The following is a 26,165-nucleotide window of genomic DNA, read 5'->3' as shown; positions in this document are numbered from 1 at the left end:
AAAAAAATTCACACATTTGCTGCTCAATCAATCACTCCATTTTCAATTCAAATGTAGTGTAGCTACCCATCCATGCATCTAACATTAGGAATTCCAAACAAATCAATTGCTTCACTGTTGTTGGAGAGGGAAAAAATTTAAGTAGTCCTGGAGCATTGCTCCGGGCTCTCACAAGGAGAGTGGAGCCCCACCCATATGTGAGAGCCCGGAGCACTACTCGAAGACTGTAAGAATTGTCTATTGGAAAGAAGCTAATTGCTTAATTCTTTCTTCTTCTTCTTCTTCTTTTTTCTTCTTTTTATTGAAAGCTGTATAATTTATATACCCATTATCTTATCCCTTTCATGTCATAATCATGCTCGAAAAAATTGTTTGGGATATTCTTCCCACCAAAATAGCTCTTAATAAAAGATGGCCCCAATTTGATCTACAATGTGTGTTGCGTAACCAGTTCCAAGAGTCAGCTAAGCACATATTCATTTGCCCCTACGCTACAATCGTCTGGTCTCTAAGAGCTTGGCCATTTAACAGAGCTTCTCTCAAGCTCTTATCTACAAGTGATTTATAAAATGTCATTTTCCCTCAACCAAAAATGCATGTTTTCAAGGAAGACATCCACAAGCTCACTTTGTGCTCAGTTCTCTTCAAAACTTTTGGAGAAGAAGGGATCAAACTATTTTTGCAAATCACAAACCTGATTCTAGAAAGGATGTTGGAGCAATCAACAAAGCATAAAAGCATATTAAGAACATCTCTCTGTCTGGTTTGCTCGGTCACATGATCTGGTCTCGAAATGGATTCCTCCTCCAACTAGTTGGTTTTCAATAAAATTTGATGCTGCTATCAGGCCCTATTCTACTTTCACTACTGCTGTGGTAAGAAATGCATCTGGTGAGGCTCCAAGCACAAGCACAAGTTTTCCGACCCAAGCACAAGCAACAGTTCAGGCAATCAAACTGGTTGTTTTCCGTAAGTTTTCCTTTATTCTCTTTGAAGGAAACTTTTAACGGCGTCATTGAGGCTCCAAGACCTCCCTTCCTGCCCTCCCTGGTTCCTTGCACCTTTTCTCCCAAAATTGAAGGCTGACCTAAACTCGATTTCTTATTGGAGCTTCTCTTTTGGTTAAAGGGATGTAAATTTTTTATCTTATAATTTAACCCATTGGGCTGCTTTTTAACTGGTATGGGTCCATTTCCATCTCCTCTCTTCTCTTCTCTCTCGGGTTTTTTCCCTGGAATATTGAGGATGGGTTGAAAGTTGGAACCATCATTTAACCGAATACTGATTTGGAATGCCATACATCCCAATGAATATCTTCTATTACCTGTGACTGTGAATGAGTAGTCAATGTGCATAATCTCCTTGTTCAATGCTGAGATTTGAATTCCAATACATTCATCTTTCAATAGGATCCCTTTCAGGAGCCGCAGACAGTGATATCCCCCTTCTCTCCGTTTCCTCCTATCCACACACATTGCTAGTACATCTAATGTTCACCAATACTCAAACTATCCAAATGCAGCATAACACTCTTTTCAGAGTCTATACATCAAGGTTCACTATAGAAAATGCAGAATGCATCACATATAAGGACACAAGGTGATACAGTGAGGAATGGTTAACGTTTTCAGGCAAGGCAACTCAGCTATTGCAAATGGTTAACGTTATAAACAACAGGGAAAAAAAATGGCAATCTGCAGATATGACCAGACAACTTCAGAACAAGTTCAAGGAGAGATTTAAAAATGTGGAAGACAAGCAACGCATCTTGAAAATTATTAAAAAATAATAATAATAAGATAAAATAAAAAGAATGGTGGTCTTCCCAAAATCTCCTACTCCACACACACACACACCAAAGGAAGAGAGAGAGAGAGAGAGAGATCATTGCAAAGAAACTGTAGAAGTAATCCCCACTTCTCTATTACTGTTGTGGAATTATGTGTGATAAAAATCAACTTACACACCCTCGTATGGCATTAAATATAACCTAGAACCAACACAAAATTTATACCAAAAAAAAAGAAAAAAATTTGATGATTTCCTTAAAAAAAAAAAGAAAAAAAAAGAGAACTGATATTGCACCAATAGTTCTTTCATACAAACTCGTTATGTTACAGATATCAAATCATTACACATCTATGATCTAACTCCAAAACATGGATAATGGCTGTGGACTCAAAGAATGTCACCTGACACCTCAACTCATATAATCATTAATCAAATATTGCCTAAAGAGATAAAATACAAGAAAAATGTTTATAAAATAGATAAAACCCTAAAAAATGGTAAGAGTAAGATATAACACCAGTCAACAATTGAACTGAACCTTATTTTGGTTTGCTTGTCATGGCCACACTTGTGGCTGAGCATCTCTGCTTCGCATTTGACTTGATTATTGAATCCTTCTTGCATAGAAATGTATTGCTTTAACTCATGATTTTTAACAGGGTTTCTCTATACATCATGAAAGAGCCTCCTTATATGGTCACCGGTTGCAGGCATTAATGTGATTGGGCACCGTTTATACTGCCAAGAACAAAAGCCCAAAAAACAAATTTGTTAAAAGAGACAATATTTTCACCCATGAAACTGTCCAGTGCAAAAACTTTTAAAAAATGGTTAAAATTAACAATTTTTTCACCCAATAAAAGGCCAAACTATAATTTTGGTCCTCATACATTTGTCACAGTTTCAATTTCGCCCTAATACACATGATTGTGTCAATGTTTTCCTTCAACTTTCAGAATCCAGGATCCTCAACTATAAATTGGAGTCAATTTCATCTCTCAAATTTCAAAATCAAGTCAAACTCATCCCTCAAATTTCAAATTCAAGTCAATTTTATCCTTAGAAGTTTACTTGATTAAGGATAAGATCGACTTGATTTTGAAAGTAGAGAACAAATTTGACACAATTAAATGTAAAGGGATGAAATTATAATGGCCTACATTGTTGGAGAACCAAAAGTGTAGTTTGGCTCCAAGGAAGACAGTATTGAGTAGAATAACCAAGCTGGAAGGATGTATGACAATTACAAAACAGTCCACCTAAGATAATGCAAAATCATAAATTTTTCTCAAATATATGTATATTTCAGGTGCATTTCCTAGCTTTAAACCAGATTTGATCTTAATATAATACTACTTTGGTGAATAGAAGTGTAAGGATGCACAAAACAAATCTAAGCATTCACAGTGCTACATGGAAACAGGTTTCCTCAAATTCAAACAGGTTTCCAAGCTGTTTTGAAACTGATTAGTGCTAACACAGGAAGTAGGACTTGCATGGAGAACATTACCTACGGAAGAGACAGATTCACATGTGGTATTACAAATTAGCTTTGCTGACATGAACCAAAGATATGCTGAGGTTCAGAAATACAAAGTAAATTATAGAAAAACTAAAATAAAATTGTTTGTTCACTACAAAGTACATGATTATTCTACAATAAATAGAGGCTAGGGTTATTGAAAGTCTTTTTTGAAATAGCTACAAAGAAAACCTAGATGTAATGAATCAGTTCTGTGACATGTTAACCTTCTCCTCTGAGACAATTTCCATGCCTCAAGCCCTTCCAGAATACTTCCCCTAAAAAACATAACAATCACTTCTATCTTTCAAGTTCCAAGCTTTTTTGAAACTGATAAGTGATAACACAGGATGTAGGACTTGCATGGAGAACATTAACTATGGAAGAGACAGATTCATAGTTGGTGTTACAAATTAGCTTTGCTGACATGAACCAAATATATGCTAAGGTTCAGAAATACAAAATAAATTATAGAAAAACTAATATAAAATTGTTTGTTCACTACTAAGTATATGATTATTCTACAATAAATAGAGGCTAGGGTTATTAAAAAGTCTATATTGAAATAGCTACAAAGAAAACCTAGATGTAATGAATCAGTTCTGTGACATATTAACCTTGTCCTCTGAGACAATTTTCATGCCTCAAGCCCGTCTAGAATACTTCCCCTAAAAAACATAACAATCACTTCTATCTTTCAAGTCAATAGTCAACGAGTTTGGAGGCCTCACCTGAGAAACATACTTAAATATGCATGCGTAACAGAAGACAAACCCTGAAACTGTAACTACAGATGGATTCGCACGCTTCTGTGAGCACAAAGGACAAATTGTTCTGTCAGGTGGCAGTGGAATACCCTCTTCAGCAACCTGTTTGTAATGGCAAATTTGACTTAACTATTTAAGCAACATAGCAACAATAACAAAAATTGCTTCAATTCAATTACATCTTTCCCCTTTTTCCATGTACTTCAATTTGATAGTATTGGGCACCATACACAGGTATATACATGTGTGCACACATAGAACAGGGTAAGCAAAGATAAACTGAAAATTTTCTTCACCTTTGGTGGAGGAGGAGGAGGTGGTGGGGGGTACACAGTTGGAGCTGACATTCTCTCCTCAGCAGATTGGTACCACCATTCCATCATCTATTAGCAATCAACATCAACGAAGTATTTGTCAATTGATGTCTTATAAATAAATAAAATATTAAATGACAATCAATATAATAAAGAGACAAGAATAGGATCATAAAAAGATCTAAAGTTCAGAAGCAAAAGAGTAGTTATCTGCTTTCAAGATATAACAATGAACACAAGAAGACATTTAGCTCCCTAACAATACAGATAAGAGATTTAGGCAGTTCAGCAAAGAATAATGTCTGAAAGAGGAACATGACAGAATATTATGAAGTGTCACGTGCATTTCAAATTCAGAGAGCAAACCCAAAATACAAAGGTAAAATTTTAATGCCAGAATTATATAACTAACATTCTGCAAGAATGCCAATTTCAAGCAAACAGAAAGAATTTTGGACTATTATACTCATACATCCATTCTTTTTCTGAATATTCTTTAAATTCTTGATGGGCTTTGCACCCAAAAGAAAAAGGGGGGGGGGGGGGGGGGAGGTGTGGATCTCATGTTTTGTCTGTTTAAAGTTTTCAATTAATGTAAGTAAAAACACGGTTCAGAAAACTCCATGATTTACTCCCAATTAGCTCTTTTTTCTATTCAATTCCTCTCCTTTTCCAAGTTTTCTAATCCTACAATTAGTACAGCATAAAAACACAGATGACAAGATGATGATAATAATAATGACAACACAACATATCAATACCATTTCTTTTTCTTAGTATGAATGAAGGCATTATGAAAGTCTGCATTATTAAGAATTTTTAAAAAATAACTATTAATTACCCAAGGCCATAACATTGCATATGTGTAAATCAGACTCACTTTAAAGAAGAACACTGCTGCAATTAATCCTGTTTGTGCATAATCAAGTGCAGTATACATACAGCTGAGCAGTGCACCCTGTACCACCTGTATCATAAAATATGTCAAAAACAGGGAGAATAAACAATCAATTAAAAAATGATAGAAAATCTTACATTTCAACTTAGGTTAACATTAGCCATTTGTCTGAACTCTAAAGAGAATAAACAATCAATTAAAAATTAAGATATAGTACAATTACAAACTTAGGTCAAATTTTCAAAGTTTACTCACACAATCTGATCAAGTGCTTGAGTGTAACAATATTTTTACATTTTACAGGTAACTTGCATTTTACTGGGCAAAATACAAACAATATGTACAATTAGGAACAAGAGAGCTGTATGTACAATGCATCTTCTTTTGCAAAGGAACTATGACATCATTTAAATGCATTCAACCATGAAAGAGAATAATAGAAAGCTTTTCATTGAACATGTTATCACCATGACTGGCTTATTAAGTGAAACCAATCACCTAATCTTGAACTAGAGTGACACTACCACATCAAAGAACTAGGAACACTTCTTTTATTGGTAACTTACATACACACCTGGTGGGTCTTGACCCATGATCTCACCCTCCACCTTGCTCTTACAAGAGGAAAAGATTTCTCTTTGAGCTTTGAGGTAGAGCTCATTGGCATTTAATTTCTCATAGCCATTTCTTTTTTATAAGTTTTGGCCCCAAAGGGAGAAGGGGAGATTCAAACTACTCCTCAAAAGCATTGAAAAGCCCACTCATCACCCTTTAAGCTATATTTTAAATTAATTTGTCGAAATCTTTTCTTTAAGTAAAACAGATTAATATGCCACTACTTGTATATGTACTACTGCGGCCTAAATTATCAGTAGTATTATTTTGTGCAAATATATAGTAAAAGCTACCAACCAAACTAACCAAATGACTTTTATACCTTCAGCCATGGTGGCCCACGAAGTCTTTCACGTTCACGGCTTCTTATCTTTGAAATTCTAGAAGAAGTATCCATCTACCTTGACAACAAAAAAGTGAATTCAAAAGTACTGAGAAATGTAAAACAAGATATTTAAATTTTATATATATCCTTCTTTGATCATACAAATTATAATATTCAAAAGATTATGTTGACACAATAAGTCACGAACATGATTGGCTATATCTATGAGTGCAAATTCTGAGTCTGTTAGCAATGTCCTCATTTTTTGTTGAGGCAAAGGCCCTCTCTCTATCTCTCTCTCAGTAAAGATGACAGTAGTGTCATGAGGATTAACAACATTAATTAGTATAATAAATAAATAAAAACTTAACAACAGGATCACCTGTAATCTAAAGGATGACGGCATTTGTCATTGACTCATTGTTTGGAGCAAGAAGTGATGACATATACTAAACTTGTTTAGCTGACACAAAAATGTACTTTTATCCCAAATAAAAATAATAATAAAACCACACCCAAATACCTACCCATTGACAACATATGTATAATTCACACATATCTACCCATGACCTTCTTATTATACACTCAACATAATATAGTAATTTTTTTTTATTTTTTTATTTTTTTGATAAGTAATAAGATATATTGATACCAAAAAGGAAGCACCCTAGTACATAGGGAGTGAACAAGGGTACAGCAAATCAAATACAAAAATTGCAAGAATCTAGGAAATCAATAAAAGAAGGGAATGATTGATTTTGCAAAGCAAACAACCAAGTGGAGACAATGGATTTCCTTTTGCCTATCCACACTTATATGCATAAAGACAATAAATTATTGCATGCTTGATAAGGTGCAAGAGAGATTATTGCACTATGTGCTCATGACTAAAAGAAATACAATATTAAACAGTTTTCTAAGCGACTTTAAAGACAATTTATATAAGAAAATGACAAATGAGACAGGCTTACATGTCAGCTATTTGACACCAATATATAGCCCATAGCAATATACATGACAAATCAGACAGAAAATCGTATGCTCATATAATAATGTAAATTTTATTTTGAAGGTAACTTTTGGCCTCAAGAGGATGGGGAAGGGGAGATTCAATCTAGTGACCTCCCCTTCATGAGGCATGGTCCCCAACAGCTTGTGCTACCATTTATGGTTCTCATATAAAAATGTAAATGTACTCGCCACTAAATATTCCAAAGAAACCTTGCTAAATTATACCAGCTCTTGCCCTGTAGCTCGGCAAACTTGAATCCCAAGTGCATGTAGTCCTAACGAATAGAATCCAGTAGCATCCAACAAATATAACAGCTGATAAGCAAAAGATACTCCTGCATTGCACACCAAAAAGGAAAATATATTATAATGGATGATTATACCACAGGTTCTTAGAGAGAATTGTCAGTTACAACTGAAGGGCATTCAATAGCCCCACCCTGAAGACATAACATCATATATTAAAAATGCCACAAACATTAATCCTGAGACTAATGATGAGTTTACTTGCTAGCGTAAGGGAAAACATAATTTAATCACACACATACAATTCATCAAATTTTTGTTTGTTAACTATGCAGGAGACAATTATCTAACTTCTAATTGAGAGACAGAGAAAGTCTGAGAGTTCTGCTTATTAGAAATTCACAGATAACATAAAGAAAGCCATAGAGTTTCATGAATAATGTACAATCATATTTTAAGAACATGTAAAATATAAAATAAAATAAAAATTGATTGGTAAAATTTGTTTATTTATTATTAAACTTATTTAATAGTGTAATCCAATGTCAGTATTAATACATATATATACACACACACACACTTAAATGAAGAACAGACAAACAGCATTGCTTTGCAAATAGAAACCTACAACTAGATTGAAACATACACATACCTTCACTACTAGCATGTATCCATGGATAGCAAGTGCCTACAATTTTCTGAATCCTCGTTGTCAAGCGTGTCCTAATTGATGCTTCTGCTTCCAAATTTCCGCTTGAAGCAAGAGAATCCTCCCCTCCTATATACTCAGTATCATCAAATCTTTCATCATCATGTCCCCATAAACTTGCTTGAAGCCTGGCTTCCCTTTCTTTATTGTATATTGAATGCAACTTTGACTTAAAATATGGCAGCACAACCTATACATATTAACTTCACAAATCATTACCCCTTCATCTACCTACAGCTCTAACACCATGTTTGGCAAAACTGAGGGGGAGGGGAGAGGAGAGAGGAAGAGCATAGAAAGGGAAACGAGAATAGTTTTCCCTGCATTGTGTTCGGTTTGCAAGGTACAAAAGAAGGGAAAGAGATGAGGCTCATGTGCAACTCTCTCTTTTTACTCATTACCTTCCAATTTGGAAGGAAAGATAAATGGTGGGTCCCGTGGAAAATAATTCCCTCCATTTTCCATTCCCTCTCTCAATTTCTCTCCAACCAAACAAAGGATTTTTCTTCTCTTCCTCCCTTCTTTCCGTCTTCCCTCCAACCAAACATAGCCTAAGTGAGAATAAATTGATATAGCACAAGAAACTGTGTCTAACATACACACTCATGGTCTACAGACACTATCTTTTACTTTTTATTACTTTATTATTTTTGTTGCTTTTCACGAAAATGAACACATAACATGATTGTATAAGATATCTTTGGCAATGAGCTCCTTTCCTTGCATAGTAGAGCAAGGTGGAGGTTGTTGCTATTATCTATGTATGTGTACACATTTTCACAGCCCACAAACACTATATTTTACACACACACAACCACCCCCGCCCCCTTTTTTTTTCCTTTCATGAAAATGAACACATAACATTATTGTGTTAGACATCTTCACCCATGAGCTTTAGCTCAATTGGCCTTTCCTTCCCTTGTATAAGCAAAATGGGAGGTGAGATCATGGGTTCAAGACCCACCAATAAAAAAAACCGCCTACTATTAGAGAGAGAGAGGAATGGATGAAGTCAGAGGCGAAGCCAAGGGACCTCACTCAAAGCTCCTTTGTATTAGCGTAAGCAATCCCAGTTTAAGCTTCACAAATATACCAAATCTCTTTGTGTTCAGATTGGTCGTGTACATGGAATTCAACAAAGCCATGCAAGGTGAAAAAATGGTCTCCCACCGTTAGGTAGGAATGGATTCTATGTACACATTTCATGCAAAGGAGTAAAATAATTTTCTATCTTTTTACTCAAAAAGACTTTCTTTTTCTTTTTTTTGATAAATAATGGAATTGTATTTAATGAGAAAAACCAGGTACACTGGGGGTGTACATGAAAAACAGTACTACTCAAAAAGACTATATTAATAGGACTTTAGTTTGTCCCCTTTGAAAAAAGATAAAGACATTATAAAAAAAAATTTTAAATTTAAAATAGAGATAAACATATAATGTTAATTTATACTTAAAAAATTTCCTTCAAGCTTAACCCATGGTACTTATGGTACTTCACAACAATTAAAATTAAAATTTTCCCATATCACATCACTTTTTAATTTCATATCAAATTCATTTTTCTCATGGCATTTAAACTCAAAGTAACTGGTTAAATCTAAAGAATTATTTAATTACACACACACGCAAACACACACACATATTATTTATGTCTAATTTCTAATGCCCTGATCCTTCCACTAATCTTTTTTCCTTCAATATCTTCACTCTTTCATAGTTTCAAATTTTAGGTTTTTACTATAAGGTCTTTGTGTAAATAATTAAAAGAATAGAGGAAGAACATTGAATTCCACATAAAATTTAGAGGCAATCAAGGCAATGAGATAATATAAGACTTTCTAGGTATATTTCTATACTTTTAAAAATAAATTAACTTAGGTATGAAAAATACATTATACTTTACATTATAGTACATTTTCTACGATGATTACATTATTATATATATTTCTTACTTTTATTAATGTCAAATTAATATTTTTGGGATTAATTTTGCTTCCAATATTGCCCCTCCTAAACTAAAATCCTAGCTCTGCCACTAGATAAAGCTCATATTGGGTATGCTTAAAGATTATGTTGATGAGCTTCATTCACTCCTCTCCTTCTCTAATTAATTTTTTTTATAAGTAATAAAAATATATTAAAAAGAAGAAGGGTGTCACTTGAGTATACAGGAAGTATGCATCAAGGACAAATACAAATCAAGTACATAAAGTACAAAAGTCCATGAAACCATGGACTGAAGAAAAAGAACAAAAGCCTTACACTACAACCCAATCTAGAAGAGTCTTAAGGAAGAAGAGTTTAAGATCTGAATCTGATCTCTCTAAATCCTCAAAATGTCGGTTATTCCTCTCCCGCCAAATGCACCACATCAAACAATGGGGCACAGCCATCCAAATAGCAGAATTCCGATGCTGGTTATACTTAGAATTTTATAAACTACTAATTCAGACAACAATGCAAAGAAGACAAAGTCAATGAGATCGAACTCAAATTGTACCTCCTCCCACAAAAAACGGATGGAGAGTGAGGTGGTGGATTCAAAACTCAATGGGGGTATGTGTGTGTAACTTACCAATCAAAATATAATAATAACATAGATAAGCAAGCACAAGTACTATCTGCTCCAGAATGAAAAGAAATGTTTACTGGAGTTTCAAAATTAATAAAAAGAAGCAGATGATTGTACCAGAAACACAACTGAAAGAACTTTTTGGCGCTTCTCTAACCCAGAGTGATTAATCCCATCACCTGACATCAATCGAGCATCATCTTTCTTCACTTTTATCTTCACAGCTCTCCTCCGTAAGCCATATAGAGATTCAGAAAAAGATGCATCTGAAGATTAGGTAAAGGAAAAAAATATGCAATGAGTCCCAAGTAAAGATTTAAAGCAGGCTAACTCTACATCAAACACACAAAAATGCTGCAGCGGTATGAGAAACTTAGTACAAGAGATTCAAAATGCATATAAGGTGGGCAATATAAGCAGATCTTAGGACCAAAAGGTGGAGTCTCTTTTTAAAAAAATTTATCTTCCAATCATCAACAATCTCACATCTACATGTTTCTTTTTCTTTTTGGATAAATCGATAGTTGGCTGAGGGGAGATTTCAACAGACATCTCCGTTGGAAATACCAAGAAGTGCTAATTGAACTACAAGACTCTTTGCTAAAGGCTGATTGATGAAAACAATCTCACATGTACATTGAATTACATATTATTATTTTCACAATAAAATTCCCTTCCTCCATCTTGCTTCATTAGATTTAAGTGCTACCGCTGCATAAAAGCAGCTTTACCACTAATTCCAAACTCCAAACATGCAGAGACCAGAGACCATCAACTCAAGCTTTACCTTCATTTAGCTCACCCATATCACATTCTTACAATATACACACTCACCATGCATTATTTTCAAAATTTTATCTCAAGCATCTCCCTTACAGCCCCTGCACCTCCTCTTTCTGCTTATCCTCATAGATAGCATTATGTTTTACTGCATCAAGGGGGCAAATTCACATAGCCAATAATAGCTGCTCACTTGATAACATGTAGAACCTTATTATTCACTACAAATACAAACCAAATCCCCTACACCCACAAAATGTTCTTTTCTATCAAATGGTTATAGTGGGATCTAATTTTAAGTCTTTTGAACAACACCTCAGAGACATTCTGAGCTAATCTAGCCAGAAATTTCAACTTTTGCAGGTACTTAAAACTCAAAATAACTTAAGACAAGTTCCAAATAAAAAAAATTTTTGATAAGTTCCAAATAAAATGTTAATAAAATATTATAACAGAGTATTCTTAACTAGTATTTCCACCTTCAAAAACTCCTCAGACTGGCTCTCCAAATAAAACTAGGGGTAAGGTAAGGCCGCCTACCAATCACCTCTCTTAGACCCTGCAAAAGTGGGAGCTTTGTGCACTAGGTACAACATTCTTCGTAACTCACACAAACACCAATGGGTCTTACACTAGTCTCACAAGTATAAGAAGTGCCATTTCATCTAAAGCCCATGGCCCCAATGACCCCAGTTTGAAAAAACGAGACATGGGTTTGAGGGTATTCGATTCCAACGAAATTCTTCTTGATTTTTAGCTTAAGGGATGAAATTGACAACATCAATACACAAATGATAACATTGTATTAATGCTGCCTATCTCCCAAAACAAATACACAATACGAATCAACACATCCGGGCGCCTTGTATGGCTTTTATCTTAGATTTTTCTCCATATGCCTTATCTAAATTGTATACAACTCTAGGACAAAGGTTGGCATTGGCAACCAAAACAGCTATACAACTCTACATATTAATATATCCTAGAAAAGCAATAATACTCAGTAGCATGTAGTTATTGATAGTGAATTCATCAAAAAATATATACATTAATGGAAAACAAGCAAAAAAAAAAAAAAGGGGGTAAAAGGAAAAAAAGGGTTCCACCTGTGGTACGTAAGCTGTGAGTTTCGAGAATGAGCATGAGGAAAGCAAAGAATTCATCTTCATAGTCTAAAACCCTGTGGAACATCGGTCTTCTTAAAGCCAATACCTGTAGTAGTTGTAGCAGTTGTTCTACAATTAAATAACCATATATACATAATAATAATAATAATAATCAGAAATGAAAGAGAAGAGAGTTACGCCGAAAGAATAGGTGAGAGCGGCGCGGAGGCTGGCGGGGAGCTGCTGAGCCGCCGACATCTCGAAGAAGGTCGGCCGGCTCCCTTGCCCTCCTACTTGAAACAACATCCTCTCTCTCTCTCTCTCTCTCTCTCTCTCTCGAGACCCCTCTTTGGTTTTGGTTTTGGTTTTACAATCTTCTCTTATTTAAGTCTTATTATCTTCTAACTACTGGAATTCGGAAAGAAAGGATGATGATGAGTTTTGTTTGTTTTATGTATCATTAGGCAATGCTCCTACTCTTATTCCTATTCCTAATGGGGACCGGACGCTTTATAAATAACTTGTCCTATAATGTATTAGCTTTCTATAAGATCCGGGTAAGAGTCGGAGTTTAAATTTTTAAGGAAAAACTTCAATACAAATACCTATAAACTTAGATTAATATAAAAATTCTATCATATATATTTAAAAAAATATATATACTTGATTCCCATGGCTCATATTAATATTGGGCCCACTCCCACACACCATGTTTTTGTTTACTTGCTTTTGCTATTACTAATTACTATTACATCTTTCTCTAAAAAAAACCATCAAACCATTCTCATCCAAACTAGTAATGATTAGACTGGTAAACTCTTTTGTCTTCTAATAATTTCGGGTATTTTATTTGTATTTATAATAAAAATAAATAAATCATTAATGATTTTGGACTTTTTTTTTTTTTTTTCGGGGCAAGTTCTAAGTGGACTTGGGTATCATGCTTTATAGTAGTTTTGTCATTTGTGGACAAACAATAGTCCTTATCCATTTGGACTTGGGTCTTGGAGGAATATGTGCGGGCTTTCATTATTTAGTGCAAATGGTTTCATTTAACTCATAATTAGGCACCTATTAAAATCTAAGATAGCGACGCCTATTGTAATTGAATTGGCCCGTGATCATATACACAGTGCTTGGGGTCTAAGGGGAAAGGAGTTCAAGTTACGGAGTTAGTAGCATGTTATAATTATCTCTCTAAAAAAAAAAATCTAAGATAGCGACATAGTGTGTTATTTTGTGTGCATAAAATGATAGAACATAAAAAAATCAATATAGGCAACCCATTTTTCCCTTAAATAAAAAAATAAAAAAAACAACCCATTTGCTTCCAAAAATACACCGAATGCGAATTTCTTATCAATCCAATCTGAGTGGCATCTTTGACAACAAAAATGAATTACTTCTTATAAAAGCTGAAAAGAAATTTAGAGCGAGACAAATAGAACACACAAAAAGGCATACATTCAAGAAAAGAGTAAAAAATTTCCAATATTCTGAGGTTGCAATCAGCGTACTATGTGCCCGTTAAGTACGAGCAATACGCAACAAAAAATAATTTCATAACTTTTTTTGCAACATGTTAGTATAGTATGTCATACAATGTCACTTACGAGAAATTGTGTCACCAGATTTATTGCTTTTTGTACATACAAACTCATTCATGAGTATCCTCGATATTAATGTAGCCATCAAAATTATAGCACCAATTTACCTACCCATATGCTGTTTCATTTGTGTAAAGCTTTCTGACTTGGTACACTAGGCTGCCATCATCATCCAGATCAAGATGTTGCTCATACCACTTTACTTCCTACACAGAATTCCAAGTGCCTACTTCAACCTCCAAGGGTTGTCCTTTCTAATGAAAGCACAACCAAATGCATCTTGTAGTGGGAAACAGCATCTCTACATGTAACTTAAAGCTAGAATAAAGCACGTGCTCTAGAGATATACAAATGAAGATCACATAATTTACACTTTGTTAAAGTTAAGAAAATCTACATAATGACTATTATGGTTCAGGTAAAACATTGCTCGATCGTGCCATATTCCTACAAGTTCCTACTAATAAGCATTCCACCAGGATATGCAGCAGATTTTTTTTTTTTTTTTTTAATGATTAATACATTTACAGGAAATCCAAATTTTTTAAGTTCCATTTTCCAATGCGTTCAGCCCTTTGCTGGGGACAGAAAACAAGATACTAGAAAACTAGATCATCCAAACTGGAACTTTGTATCTTCGCCAAATGAAGCAAACTTAAAATGCTACACAAAGGAAAAATAATGCCCAAGCCCCAAAAACATCTCCTGGTTTCCTATGGCGCATTCCATCCTATTTCGCACCCATGCTTCATAGCTTTGCTCGTTTTGTTGGTGGAGCATTAGACTCACCATCACCTGGTTTATCTGCCCTTTGTTCCTGACTTATGTCCCAAAAACCTTCTTCAGGTGTGGGGTTGGCGTTACTAGCTCCAATTCCTGCTTTGGGTTGATCCAATTTTAAGGTTTCTGTTTTGACATCTGCAACGGCATTTGATAGTGGAACAGAAGGATCATCCAGGGCAGATGTGGAGGTCTTACTTTTTCCATCTTCAATCATTTTTTGTGCCTCAAACATCTCTTGAAGATACTGCCCCTGTCGTTCAATTTGCAACTGCAACTTTTTTTGAATCTGTGGGAACATAATAACCAACATGTCAGAACATGTTAAAAACTATAGCTCTCTCCCTCCTTTTTCCTGTCCATTTTAATGTACATTTCTCACAAAACATTAAGGCTACCAACTTCTAATTGCAATAGATAGTATCATAGCTAGAAAGAAGGTGATGAAAGAGGAGAGAAGAGCAGTTATAAATTCAAATCAAACAAGCACAATAATTGTAATCTAAGTTGAGTTTATTGGTAAGAAAACAATTAAAGTAACAACATGATTGGAAATTGCATTGCTTCAATATATTCAATAAGCAAATGGTGCTACACCATAACTCTCATGTTCCTTGCGAGTTGCAACTCAACATTTACTTTTAACGGTTGAACAGACTAAAGGTTCTCAACTACTGAAATTAGAAAAGAAATTCCTCATCATGAAGACCTTGTGAAATACTTTTTAAAAAATTATGTTTTAAATTCCTAGAATGAAAAGATATTTATATGGGTTATCAACATTTTATATTATAAATATCCTAAGTGAATCTTTAACAACCAACTTTAAACATATAAGGAAGACAATATATCAACACTTCATATAGGCCTATAGCATTTTGATCAGACAGCAGCTCAACCAAAGTAGGAGAAAGCAGAGTTCTGCAACAAGCTGCCTACCTCTAACTGTTCATGAAGCCGCTTCTGAAGTTCCATCTGCAACCTCAATGCTTCTGTGATATCAATACTCCTGTGATAAAAAATCAGATGTAAAACAAATAGAACATTTGAAGGAGAAATTTGGAGAGCTACAACTTAATTATGGATCCCAATTCTACAGAGCCTAATGGACAGTGGCATTCCTGATAACTCAAGAGAAATGTCTATTGTGAACCAAAAGAAAATGGAACAAATTATTGTTTAGAAAGTTCCAATCAAAACCTGTTTGATAAAATACTCATGATTCAATACTTTCTTTACTTTGGATACCAATCGAAAAAATTTCCTTCATAAGACTACAGATGTCCTATCCTATATCCTAAGTGGGAACAGATCTCCTATCAGGGAATTTATATGTCAGACACCTGTTGATACAATGCTCACTAGTCACATCCACCCATGTGCTCACTACTTCAATAAATAGGCTAATTCACCATGTTGTAGAGAAGCCAGCTAAAATCAAGGTTCTCATGATTGTCTTAGTTTCTGGCTTCTTTGCAAAACAATTAGATAACTTACCTGTACTGAAGTTGGAAAATGCAGGAGTATAACCTATTATCTTATCAATAGTACTCACACTAAGACAAGATAATGAAAAAAACACAACTACTAAATCTGTAAGGAAGTTTAGCATAAAACTATATGGTGACAAGCAAAGCAAATGGACGATAACAACCATGACAAAATATTTTCATAAAGATAATGAAATGAGAGAGAAAAGTAATTTGAACCGTTACTCCCCTCCATTGTCAATAATAATTCTACAAAATCTAGAAATCTAATTATTTTTTAACATCTTTGGCTTGAAGGTTTGAAACTGTTCCATCACAAACTAGTAAGATGATGCAAGTCATTGATAAATGATAAACAGGGAAATCAACAAGCTATAACAGTTGAAGTTGCACTGTTTAAAAGTTAAGACACGCTAGCATAGATACAATATTCATCCTCAAAAGGAAAATAAAAATACAAAAGAGAGACAATAGTATGAATATATTCTGGAATTTTAGGTACAATGAAATGCTTACGTTTTTATGTCTGCAGATTTTGCTTCTTCAATAGAAGTAAATTTTTTCTCTGAAGTTCCTGCATACAAAAGAAAAGAATAGTTTCATCTAATAATCTTACTGCACTCTACTTATATATATTGAGAACCCTGGAAAGATAGGTTAACAAGATTGTATAAATGGTGAATTATTCTTCCACACCATAGTATAAGTTGACAAGATAAGGATAAGAAAATGCATATACCAAAGATTAAACATCAAACATGCCTATGAAACACAAGAAATAGAAAAATGGAGGCAGCCATCATTACCTTCTGATGTTGACTCTGGTTTGTGTCTTGCTGTTCGATATTTCTGAAAGAAAAAAAAAATCGCAGATGATTCAATGCAACAAACACCTGGCTTCCAAAAGGGAGCAAATTAAAAAAATGTAAAATTTTTCAGCACCTGCAGGTGGCTTTTAACATGATATATGGTCAGGCCTTCAACATTCATGAGATTTTTGACACCCTTTGGAGTAGCATGTTCACTACCACCAAGCCGATTGACAGCTTCCACAAAGGCCTCGTGAAGTTCTGGTGTCCAACGCATTCGGGACTTCGTTGGAGGTGCAGTGGACAATGTATTAGCAACATTGCGAAATTCTGCAGATGGTACAGGAGGCTGCTGGTGGATCTGGGTTTGCTGCATCAAGATATCAGAAGATCGATCAACAAGAGGTACTTTGTTAATTTTCTAGGCATCAAGGCTGTTAAATTACAGATTCTCCCAAAAACTTAAGCTATTAGAATATGGTAAATTTAATCATTCAACCACACAATTCTAACATTCTCCCTCACGTGTGGGCCAAGACTATCTTTTAATAGGTGAGGCCCAATACATGGGAATTTAAATAGGAGGTAGGGTGGAGGAGATGGTAATCGAACGCAGGACCTCCTACTCTGATACCATATTAAATTACCGATTATCCCAAAAGCTTAAACTATTGGGATATAGTAAATTTAATCATTCAACTACACAATTTTAACAAATGCATGAATTTATTCCAGATGCACTAGATAATTTAATGTGAGCTAGACAGGCCTATTCAGACATCAAGGCAACTGTGTACATATATTAGTGAATTGAAGTACAAACCTCTGATATGGGATCAATTACATTAACATCGGGAAGGTCACTCCAGTCCGGGTCCAGCTCGGAAATTAACCCATCAGCCCACTGCCAATCATTTCTCCTTGTATGGTCCTCAGATGTTACGACACCAGTAGCGCCTTCCACCTGACCAGTCTGAACAGGGACATTATCTGGAAAATCAAGGAAATCTGTACACCAGGAGATATCCTGACTTCCTTCATATTGATTAATCAATACTGGGGATTGCAAATCCTGATGGGAGGAATGGCTAGGCGGAAATGATGCCCCATCAGTTGATGACTGAGAAATAAATGGAGAATTTTGGGGAAGCCTTCCATGCGGAGAAACTGTGGGAAAAATCAAATCGTTTGCGAATCCAGGAGATGATGTCAACAAGCGCCCGTCAATATTGCTGTTGGACACTATTGCAGAAGCTTGTGTTGAAATGGAATTTGTGACCGTTTCCCTTCCTGAGGAAACGTGAAAAGAATCTGGATATCTGGAATAATCAAGAGCAGAAGCAAAAGCTGGTAAAGATGAAGACATAGCTCCAGCCCCCATGTCTCTCAGCTGCTTTCCACCTGATCTCTGAACAGATAAAGCAGGGTGCATGTTCATTATTGTTTATGCATTGAGAGTGCCAGCTGTCTGATTTGAACTACTCCTACAAGCTTAATTCACTGCCAACAAAATGGGAATGATAAGCACGGTAAAAATTTCTTAAGCCACTTTTTGCTAGTTCTTAAGTTCACCGCTACTCAAGGGCCTTTCTTAGTGTGTCTGTGAAAAAAAAATAATGCAGAAAAGCCATCAATAAAATTTTAATACCACACAATCAAGATCGCTCTATGCTGAGAAATCTTAATGGAGGAAAGTATTTACCACACTTAAAGAAACAACATGCCTAAAGTCATTCTCAAGGCTTTACCATTCAAAGAACTTAAATTTTATATCAATGCATTTACAAAACTAGGAAATAGGAAGGTGACTTGAACAACAAATTCCATACATTCAGAGCTCTTATGAGATCATCCTCAAAATAACGCAACATATAAAACATCAGAGGGTGCAAAAATGAGTCCAAATGACATTTTGATCTCGTAGATATGTTTGCAGGGGAAAAAAATGAAAAAAAAAATTTCAACTAAGAATCAACCAGAAACTGTTCAAAAGATGGCTAAGTTATTAGAGTCCTAAACATTACCAAAATTTTGAATACACATAATCGTACTTTCATACCACCAAGACATACGTTACTATTTTACATGAAGAATAAGTAAAATTATAGAATTTTCAAATTGTAAACTTTGGGACACATGTAGCACAAAACATCATTTGGAGTACAATGTGGTAGAAGCTTTATTGCTTTTGGGTTCAGTGGTTCTAATCCAAAGTAAAAGCTTCATATGAGTAACATAGGAGAGAAACTTTATACTAACATCTAAAGAGGGATTTCAAAATTATCACCATACATTTTTTATTTATTTGGAAATTTTACACAGGCACCTAATAGGTTTTGAACACGACCCTACCCTCCACCCTTATGCAGGGTGAAGGTGCTGTTTGAGCTGGAGCTAAATGGCAAGTTATCACACCATACATATTCTAGACTATACTACCCATGTACGTAGAAAAGCAGTCACTTGGCCATGGATGTACAACAAAAGATAAATGACAAATTATGTGAAACCAAAACCATTGCAAATGATTGCTTTGATCTCATCCAAACACAACAAGAGTGTCGTCTTGTGAGAAAAACTGAGTGAAAACAAAATGAAGGTTGGACCTTGTAAGTACAGTATTAAAGTCATACATACTTTAGCACACAGCTCAAAATCTTTGCTATGTACCTCATTCTGCATCTCTCACTACCTTTTTCATTGCACGTCCATAATGACAAATAATGAATGTACAATTCTATCTTTTCATGATTTCACTTCATGAGATCTCTTCCGACAATTCACCAATGTATGGTATTTGTTTCTCTTCATTTGGGCTGCCTGAAAATTGCTCAAATTATGCTCCCTCTCTCTCTCTCTCTCTCTCTCTCAAAAGTTCACTAGTAATGAACTTGAAAAGTATTATGGTTCTCCAATTAAGTATGGATCACAATACTCTTACTCTTACTATTCATTACCCCCAGCACCAGGCCTGAGATGAGCTTTAAACTAGTTCCAACATAAAACTGGACCCTCTAATACAAATTTAAGCTTAGAAACTTTATAATCATACTAGCCAAATTAAGGTTCTTTAATTAGCAAAAAGTCAAAACTCATGATTGAAATAGAAAAAATTAACTGAAGGCAACAAATTTACCAATTCAAGTATAGATATAACTTGTTTACAGATCAGAATCAACCCAAAGGAACGGAGCTAGAGTAATAAAATCATGTTGAATCAACCAAAATCAACCATCCAAGTCAACTAGTATTATGATTTACACACAAAAAAAAAAAAAAAAACCATATCCAAGCCCAATCATTACTTACAGATATTTTAAAAAGTGAAGAAAAGTAACAGTAACAAAGATTGCAAATTTAAAACAAAACAAACAATTCTTCTGTAGTTCAGCGGCTAACAACCATCAAAAGCTCAATTTTGCTTTCTTACACCATAAGCTCAAAACCATATTGAAATCCAACACTTAGCACATAATCATGTCCGACCAAGCCAATCAAGAAAGTCTCACCTAGAGACAAATTTTTTCTTTAAAAAAAAAATAAATAAAAAAAGAAAAAGAGCAAAGCACATAAAACTAATCAACAAAGGCGAAGAAATTGAGAAGCACAATACCACATATCTTCAAACTCAAGTCTCAAAATTAAAGGAAACCCATTTGAAAACAGGAAGAAAGGAACACACTGAATTCTAAAATTTGAAGGAAAAAGACAGAATTTTGAAATGGGTATTGCAAATTATTCACAATATAATATTAATAAAATAAAATAAAAGTCATACAGATGCATAGAAGACTCAAAAACTCGAAGTGGGTATTGAGAAATCTCACCAAGGAATGAAGGAAAGTCGGTCAGTAAACTTCTGTTAATCCAACAAGCTCGGAATTGGACAAAACAACTTCGATGGTTACTGAGAGAAGAGGCGGCTGAAAGCTGAAAGCTGAAACGAAGGCAAAAGAAAGGAATAGAAAAGCAACTCGTTTGAGAATGGAAAAAAAAAATGACTAATAAAGATTCTGATAAGACACAAATATAAGATGTATACTACGATGGGGTTTCTTTGTCGTCTTGACTTAACCAATCTCTCTCCCACACTCCGAGGAGAGAGAAATCGTATTTGGCTTTATTTGTATCTCTCTCTCTCTCTATGACTGACTCTGTTATGCATGTATGATCACATGTGATTCATTCATAGGAAAGGGAGAAATGATACGCTGCATGCGGTTACAAAAATTTGATTTGTGTGTGATTTGGTGTTTTGATAACTATTTGTTGATGTTGACTTCATGGCTTGAATATAGAAAGTGTGTGATAAAGTTTTTTTTGGATGGTGGCTTTTTTTGATTTTTTTTTTTATGGGCTTTTTTAGATTTTGAAAGGCTGTTATGTAAAGTGTAAACTTAGGTGGGTCCAAGCCACGTAGGCTTAATTATTTTTTAAATTTTTTTTTGGGGTTTTACAAAGTCCACTAGGGTTCTTCTTCCTTGATATTATCCAAATTTAGTCAAATAGTTTATTGCTTCTTCCACCGGGAAATTCTAACAGCAAGTGCGACCTGTAATTTAGCATTAATAGAAACAACAGCTTAACTTTCCTTAATCTTCTATAATAGGAGGAGAAAAAATTCCTGGAGTATATTCCTAGTTTTCATATTTAGTAGTATTTATATTTATATTATCTCACACTATAAGTTTTGTTAGGTTAATTAAGTAGTACTTGTGTTCAATAGATTTAAGTTTGTCAAGAAATTTCTTTCTCAAAAAAAAAGTTTCTCGGGAAATTTCAGTCTTGGTTCCGGAAAGTTTCAAGTTGTATTTTTTTTTTTGGCTATAAAATTTATTGTCTCTATCAAAATTTTTAAAAAATAAAAACAAAGAACATATCAATAAACCCCCATGTAGTTTTCAGTTTGGAAATATATTAAAAAAATAAGTCTTCAAGTCGTGTTTATAGACGACAAAACTCTTTTAATGGTTCTTTTTATAATAACTAATAAAAAATCTCTCTTTCTTTCCCCTTCTATTTTTCTTTCCATTGTCAAATTTTATCACCCCCCCCCCTCTCTCTCTCTCCCTAAAACAATTAGGAATTTCGAAATTTTATATTCAAATATAATTTCTAATTTTAATAGTAACAAATATATCACATTGCATTGTGATAGTAATCTAATTAAAAAAGTTTACAAATTGGACCCAGCACTGATATAAATGAAAGAAGAAGAAAAAAAAAAAAAAGAGTTTTTAGATGTTAAAAATTAGGGGTTATTTGGTAGTGTATTTTAAATAATTGTTTTGAGTATATAAATAATATTATATGTATTTTCACAAATTTTTTTCAGTCACACGTATTTTCAAAAAATACAAACAATGTTGCTAGAATAATATTACCAAACGTGCCCTAAGAGCACTTGTAGCAGTGGTTGTAAGAAGCTAAAAAGCTATTTTTATAGCTATAAACTGAAAAATTAGAGCTACATCAATGGAGGCATATCTAAAAATTTTAGCTTTTGAGCTACAGTGCACATCTAAAGATAAATGTGCACTGTAGCTCAAAGTTATACCAAAATAATAATATTTTATTTATCTTTTCAATTAAATAAAATTTACCCCGTACATAGCTCTTCTCCCTTTTTCTTTTCTTTTTTTCCCTCTCTCCCTCCATGGAGAGATCAAAGATGGACAGTATTGATGATTTCCGTGAGGATCTCGGTGCCTCCATTTCGCTGCTGGGTTATGGATTGTGCTCCGGCCTCGTAGATCGAAGTGGCTTTCCGTGGATTGGAGTGCTTTCTTGTGGATCAGAGTGGTTATTGCTCGTGGTTGTGCTTGCTCGTGGATAGGAGTGGTGGGTTTCAGCGTACCGGCGTGGGTTTTGGCGTATCGGCGTGGTAGGTTTCAGCGTATCGGCGTGGGTTTCGGCGTATTGGCGTGGTGGGTTTCGGCGTACCGGCTTGGGTTTCGGCTACCAGCGTGGTGGGTTTCAATTTTGGGTTGCTGGATTTTCGGGTTCCTATGGGTTTGGTTTGTGTTAATTGGGGATTTGTATTATTTTATTGTAGGAGATGTATTATTTTATTGTGATGTTTATATTATTTTATTGTGTTGAAAGCTAAAATAGATCCACTGCTGCAGCATGTTTTGTAAAATGAGTAGCTAAGAGCATCCACAGCAGTGGAGCTAAAAATTTAGCAATTTAGCTTCACCAAAAGTTACTTTATCTATTTTACCTACACACATGCTGCAACAGTGGATCTATTTTAGCTTTCAACACAATAGAATAATATATATATCACAATAAAATAATATATCTACCACAATAAAATAATACATCTCACTACAATAAAAACACCACAATAAAAAGGTAATGTGAACACAAAATAAAAAATTAATTTTTTTTAGCTCTCATGAACAGTGCACATCTATCTATAGATGTGCACTGTAGCAATGAGCTAAAAAAATATAGATTTAGCTCCACTGCTGCATGCTTCTTTTTGGTGTTTTGGTGGAGGTAAAATAGTTATATAGCTATTTAGCTCCACTGCTGCAAGTGCTCTAAAATAGATAAAGTAACTTTTTGTGGAGCTAAAAAGCTAAATTTTTAGCTCCACTGCTGTGGATGCTCTAAGAGTCCATTTGGTAATGTTATTATAGTAACGTTATTTAAGTTTTTTGGATAAAAAAGTGTTGTAAAAATGTGTGTTGTGTTATTTAAATAACGAAAACTGTTATTTAAATACCCCTACCAAACACCCCCTAAGAGTTCAAAATACTTCCAGTCCTAAAATATATCAATCGGGACTGTGACTAAATTCTTTAATAAAGCTTGTGATTATCTCTCCTCGAAGCATATGATTGTTTCAGAGGATCCTTTCCATTTCAAGTGTTTGGAGCTTTTTTTTTTTTTTTTTTGAGAGAAGTGTTTGGAGCATTTAAATATTAAGTTAGCAAATTTATTGAAGAGATATTGTGCTTTTTAATATGGTAAATGAAGAGTTGGTGTGTTATCAAATTTAAAATCCCTCAATTATAAGAAGAGAGCGTCCTAATTAGTTTATGAGTATGGTACTGATTTATTACTACTAGGCTTAAATATATTGTATGAGAAAATGAATGCAAAATTATGTACCACTTTTTTGTGTTTCATGTTATATTTCATCAATCACAACTTGTCATGTATTTAATTTTACTTTCCTTATAAAATAGCTAAAGTTTAAAATGGAAAAAAATTAGACACATGACATACCATAATTGGTGAAACATACTTATAAAATAAATAAAGTTTAAAATGTAAAAAAAAAAAAATTAGACTCATAACATACCTTAAAAGATTTGTATTGAGAAAAAAATGGTTGACAACTGAGAATGTTTGAATCTTTTTAAAGAGGGCGAGATATATGCATCTCAATCCAATTTTGTTCTTTATATATCAAGAACAAAATATTATAATTTTTATTTGGTTTCTCTTGTATTTTAATTGTATTAGAAATGGAAGGAGTCCAGAGAATCCCAATTCGTTGGGATTTCAAGAGTTGGATAATACATTTCATTGTAATCATATGTTGTTGTGGGTTACATTTGTAATGGGTTGAAGAGATTAGTCGCTGAAATTTGGAATTTAAATTTGTAATGGGTAGAAGAGATTAGCTGCTAATGTTTGGAATTGCAGGCTGAAGAAATTTGAATGAGCAACGCATTATGATTTTGAGAGTTTGAATTATAAATTTCATTGTAATCATGTAAGTGAAGTCAGAAGGTCAAGCGAATTTGTCAAGCGAATTTGCATTCACATGTTTGAAAATTAGTTGAGGCAGCAATTTTGCCTCTCAATTTCAAGATGCTGGCTAGATCAAAATTGTTAGAACAGAACTCTATTATGAATATTCTTAATAATTATCAATATTGAAATTTATACCAAACAAATTTCCAAATAGATGTTTCTCAAAAAAAAAAAAAAAGTTCCAAATAGATAAAGATATATACCAAAATCATCTACCAATAAAACTTATCATAAATCATCCTAATCCAAATAATTTATTTGAATAAATAAAAGATAATTCCATAATTATTTATCTAATACTAATTAAAATAAGCACAAATTTTGGTTACAAAATGGGTTATAGTTCATGGCTACAACTTTTACTAAAAAAATTGATATAATTACATATTTTGAAAAATCTAACTGATGAATTATATATTCTTTATGTTATTAACACTTATGTCAAATTTTAAGTCCATCGGATGTTATTTACTATTTGATCTATAAACTTATTGTTTATACTTAATTTATACTACAAAAACTTGAAATTTAAACATTTAATTGATGACATAGCTATTAATTTTTAATTTTTTAGAAATTTTGCAATCATGGAAGATTTAAGAAGAAAATTTTTTCTAATAGTAAATTTGTCAAAATTTCAATCTAATAAAAAGATATTGAATAAAGTTGTAGCCATTGACTACAGCTTAGTTTTTAGTCAAACTTTGTCTTTAAAATAAAATAATTAGCAACATATTCAGTGATATAACATATAATAAGATAGGTAGAACAAGTGATATGTTAATAAAACCGATCGATATCTTAATTTGATGATAAAAAGCAAAAATCATAGAAGAGGACACATAGTTTGAGACTCTATAAAAAAAATTTTTAAAAAATTGTTATTGAGGCGATTCCTAAATAAAAGAAGAAAGAAAAAAAAAATTTGAGGCTATAGTTGCAAGTGTAACTTGATCTCCCCATATTAGCAAAAATAAAAATAAAAAATCTTGATCTCCCCGTATCATCTACGCTAAATTGCTTAAACTCATTAATTAATTTTGGAGC

General features: G+C 33.8%; 2 protein-coding genes across 7 annotated transcripts; both read right to left on the bottom strand.

Moving 5' to 3' along the window:
- Nucleotides 1-2,058: 2,058 nt before the first annotated feature.
- Nucleotides 2,059-13,182, bottom strand: LOC142629278 (peroxisome biogenesis protein 12). The gene is made up of 10 exons (XM_075803229.1): nucleotides 12,858-13,182; nucleotides 12,660-12,765; nucleotides 10,891-11,039; nucleotides 8,142-8,388; nucleotides 7,469-7,578; nucleotides 6,230-6,304; nucleotides 5,275-5,361; nucleotides 4,377-4,463; nucleotides 4,045-4,182; nucleotides 2,059-2,529 (listed from the first exon to the last, which is right to left on the bottom strand). The coding sequence occupies exons 1-10, from the start codon at nucleotides 12,963-12,965 to the stop codon at nucleotides 2,458-2,460; spliced, it is 1,179 nt and encodes a 392-aa protein (XP_075659344.1). The 5' UTR covers nucleotides 12,966-13,182; the 3' UTR covers nucleotides 2,059-2,457.
- Nucleotides 13,183-14,618: 1,436 nt separating this feature from the next.
- On the bottom strand, nucleotides 14,619-21,524 carry LOC142628007 (protein PHR1-LIKE 1-like). 6 transcript variants are annotated; one of them, XM_075801930.1, is made up of 8 exons: nucleotides 21,388-21,524; nucleotides 21,173-21,282; nucleotides 18,169-18,845; nucleotides 17,479-17,715; nucleotides 17,343-17,385; nucleotides 17,053-17,110; nucleotides 15,986-16,055; nucleotides 14,619-15,335 (listed from the first exon to the last, which is right to left on the bottom strand). In XM_075801930.1, exons 3-8 carry the CDS (start codon nucleotides 18,781-18,783, stop codon nucleotides 15,015-15,017), a joined length of 1,344 nt encoding a protein of 447 aa, XP_075658045.1. In that variant the 5' UTR covers nucleotides 18,784-18,845; nucleotides 21,173-21,282; nucleotides 21,388-21,524; the 3' UTR covers nucleotides 14,619-15,014. The 6 variants fall into 6 exon arrangements, with proteins under 6 accessions (XP_075658045.1, XP_075658047.1, XP_075658049.1 ...); XM_075801932.1 differs by having other exon boundaries at nucleotides 18,169-18,945; nucleotides 21,388-21,406; XM_075801934.1 differs by having other exon boundaries at nucleotides 18,169-18,753; nucleotides 21,388-21,406.
- Nucleotides 21,525-26,165: the final 4,641 nt, after the last annotated feature.

Source organism: Castanea sativa, chromosome 3 (assembly GCF_040712315.1).
Source record: "Castanea sativa cultivar Marrone di Chiusa Pesio chromosome 3, ASM4071231v1".
In the NCBI taxonomy this organism is placed as follows: Eukaryota; Viridiplantae; Streptophyta; class Magnoliopsida; order Fagales; family Fagaceae; genus Castanea; species Castanea sativa.
This window is presented reverse-complemented; position numbering and strand designations above follow the sequence as displayed.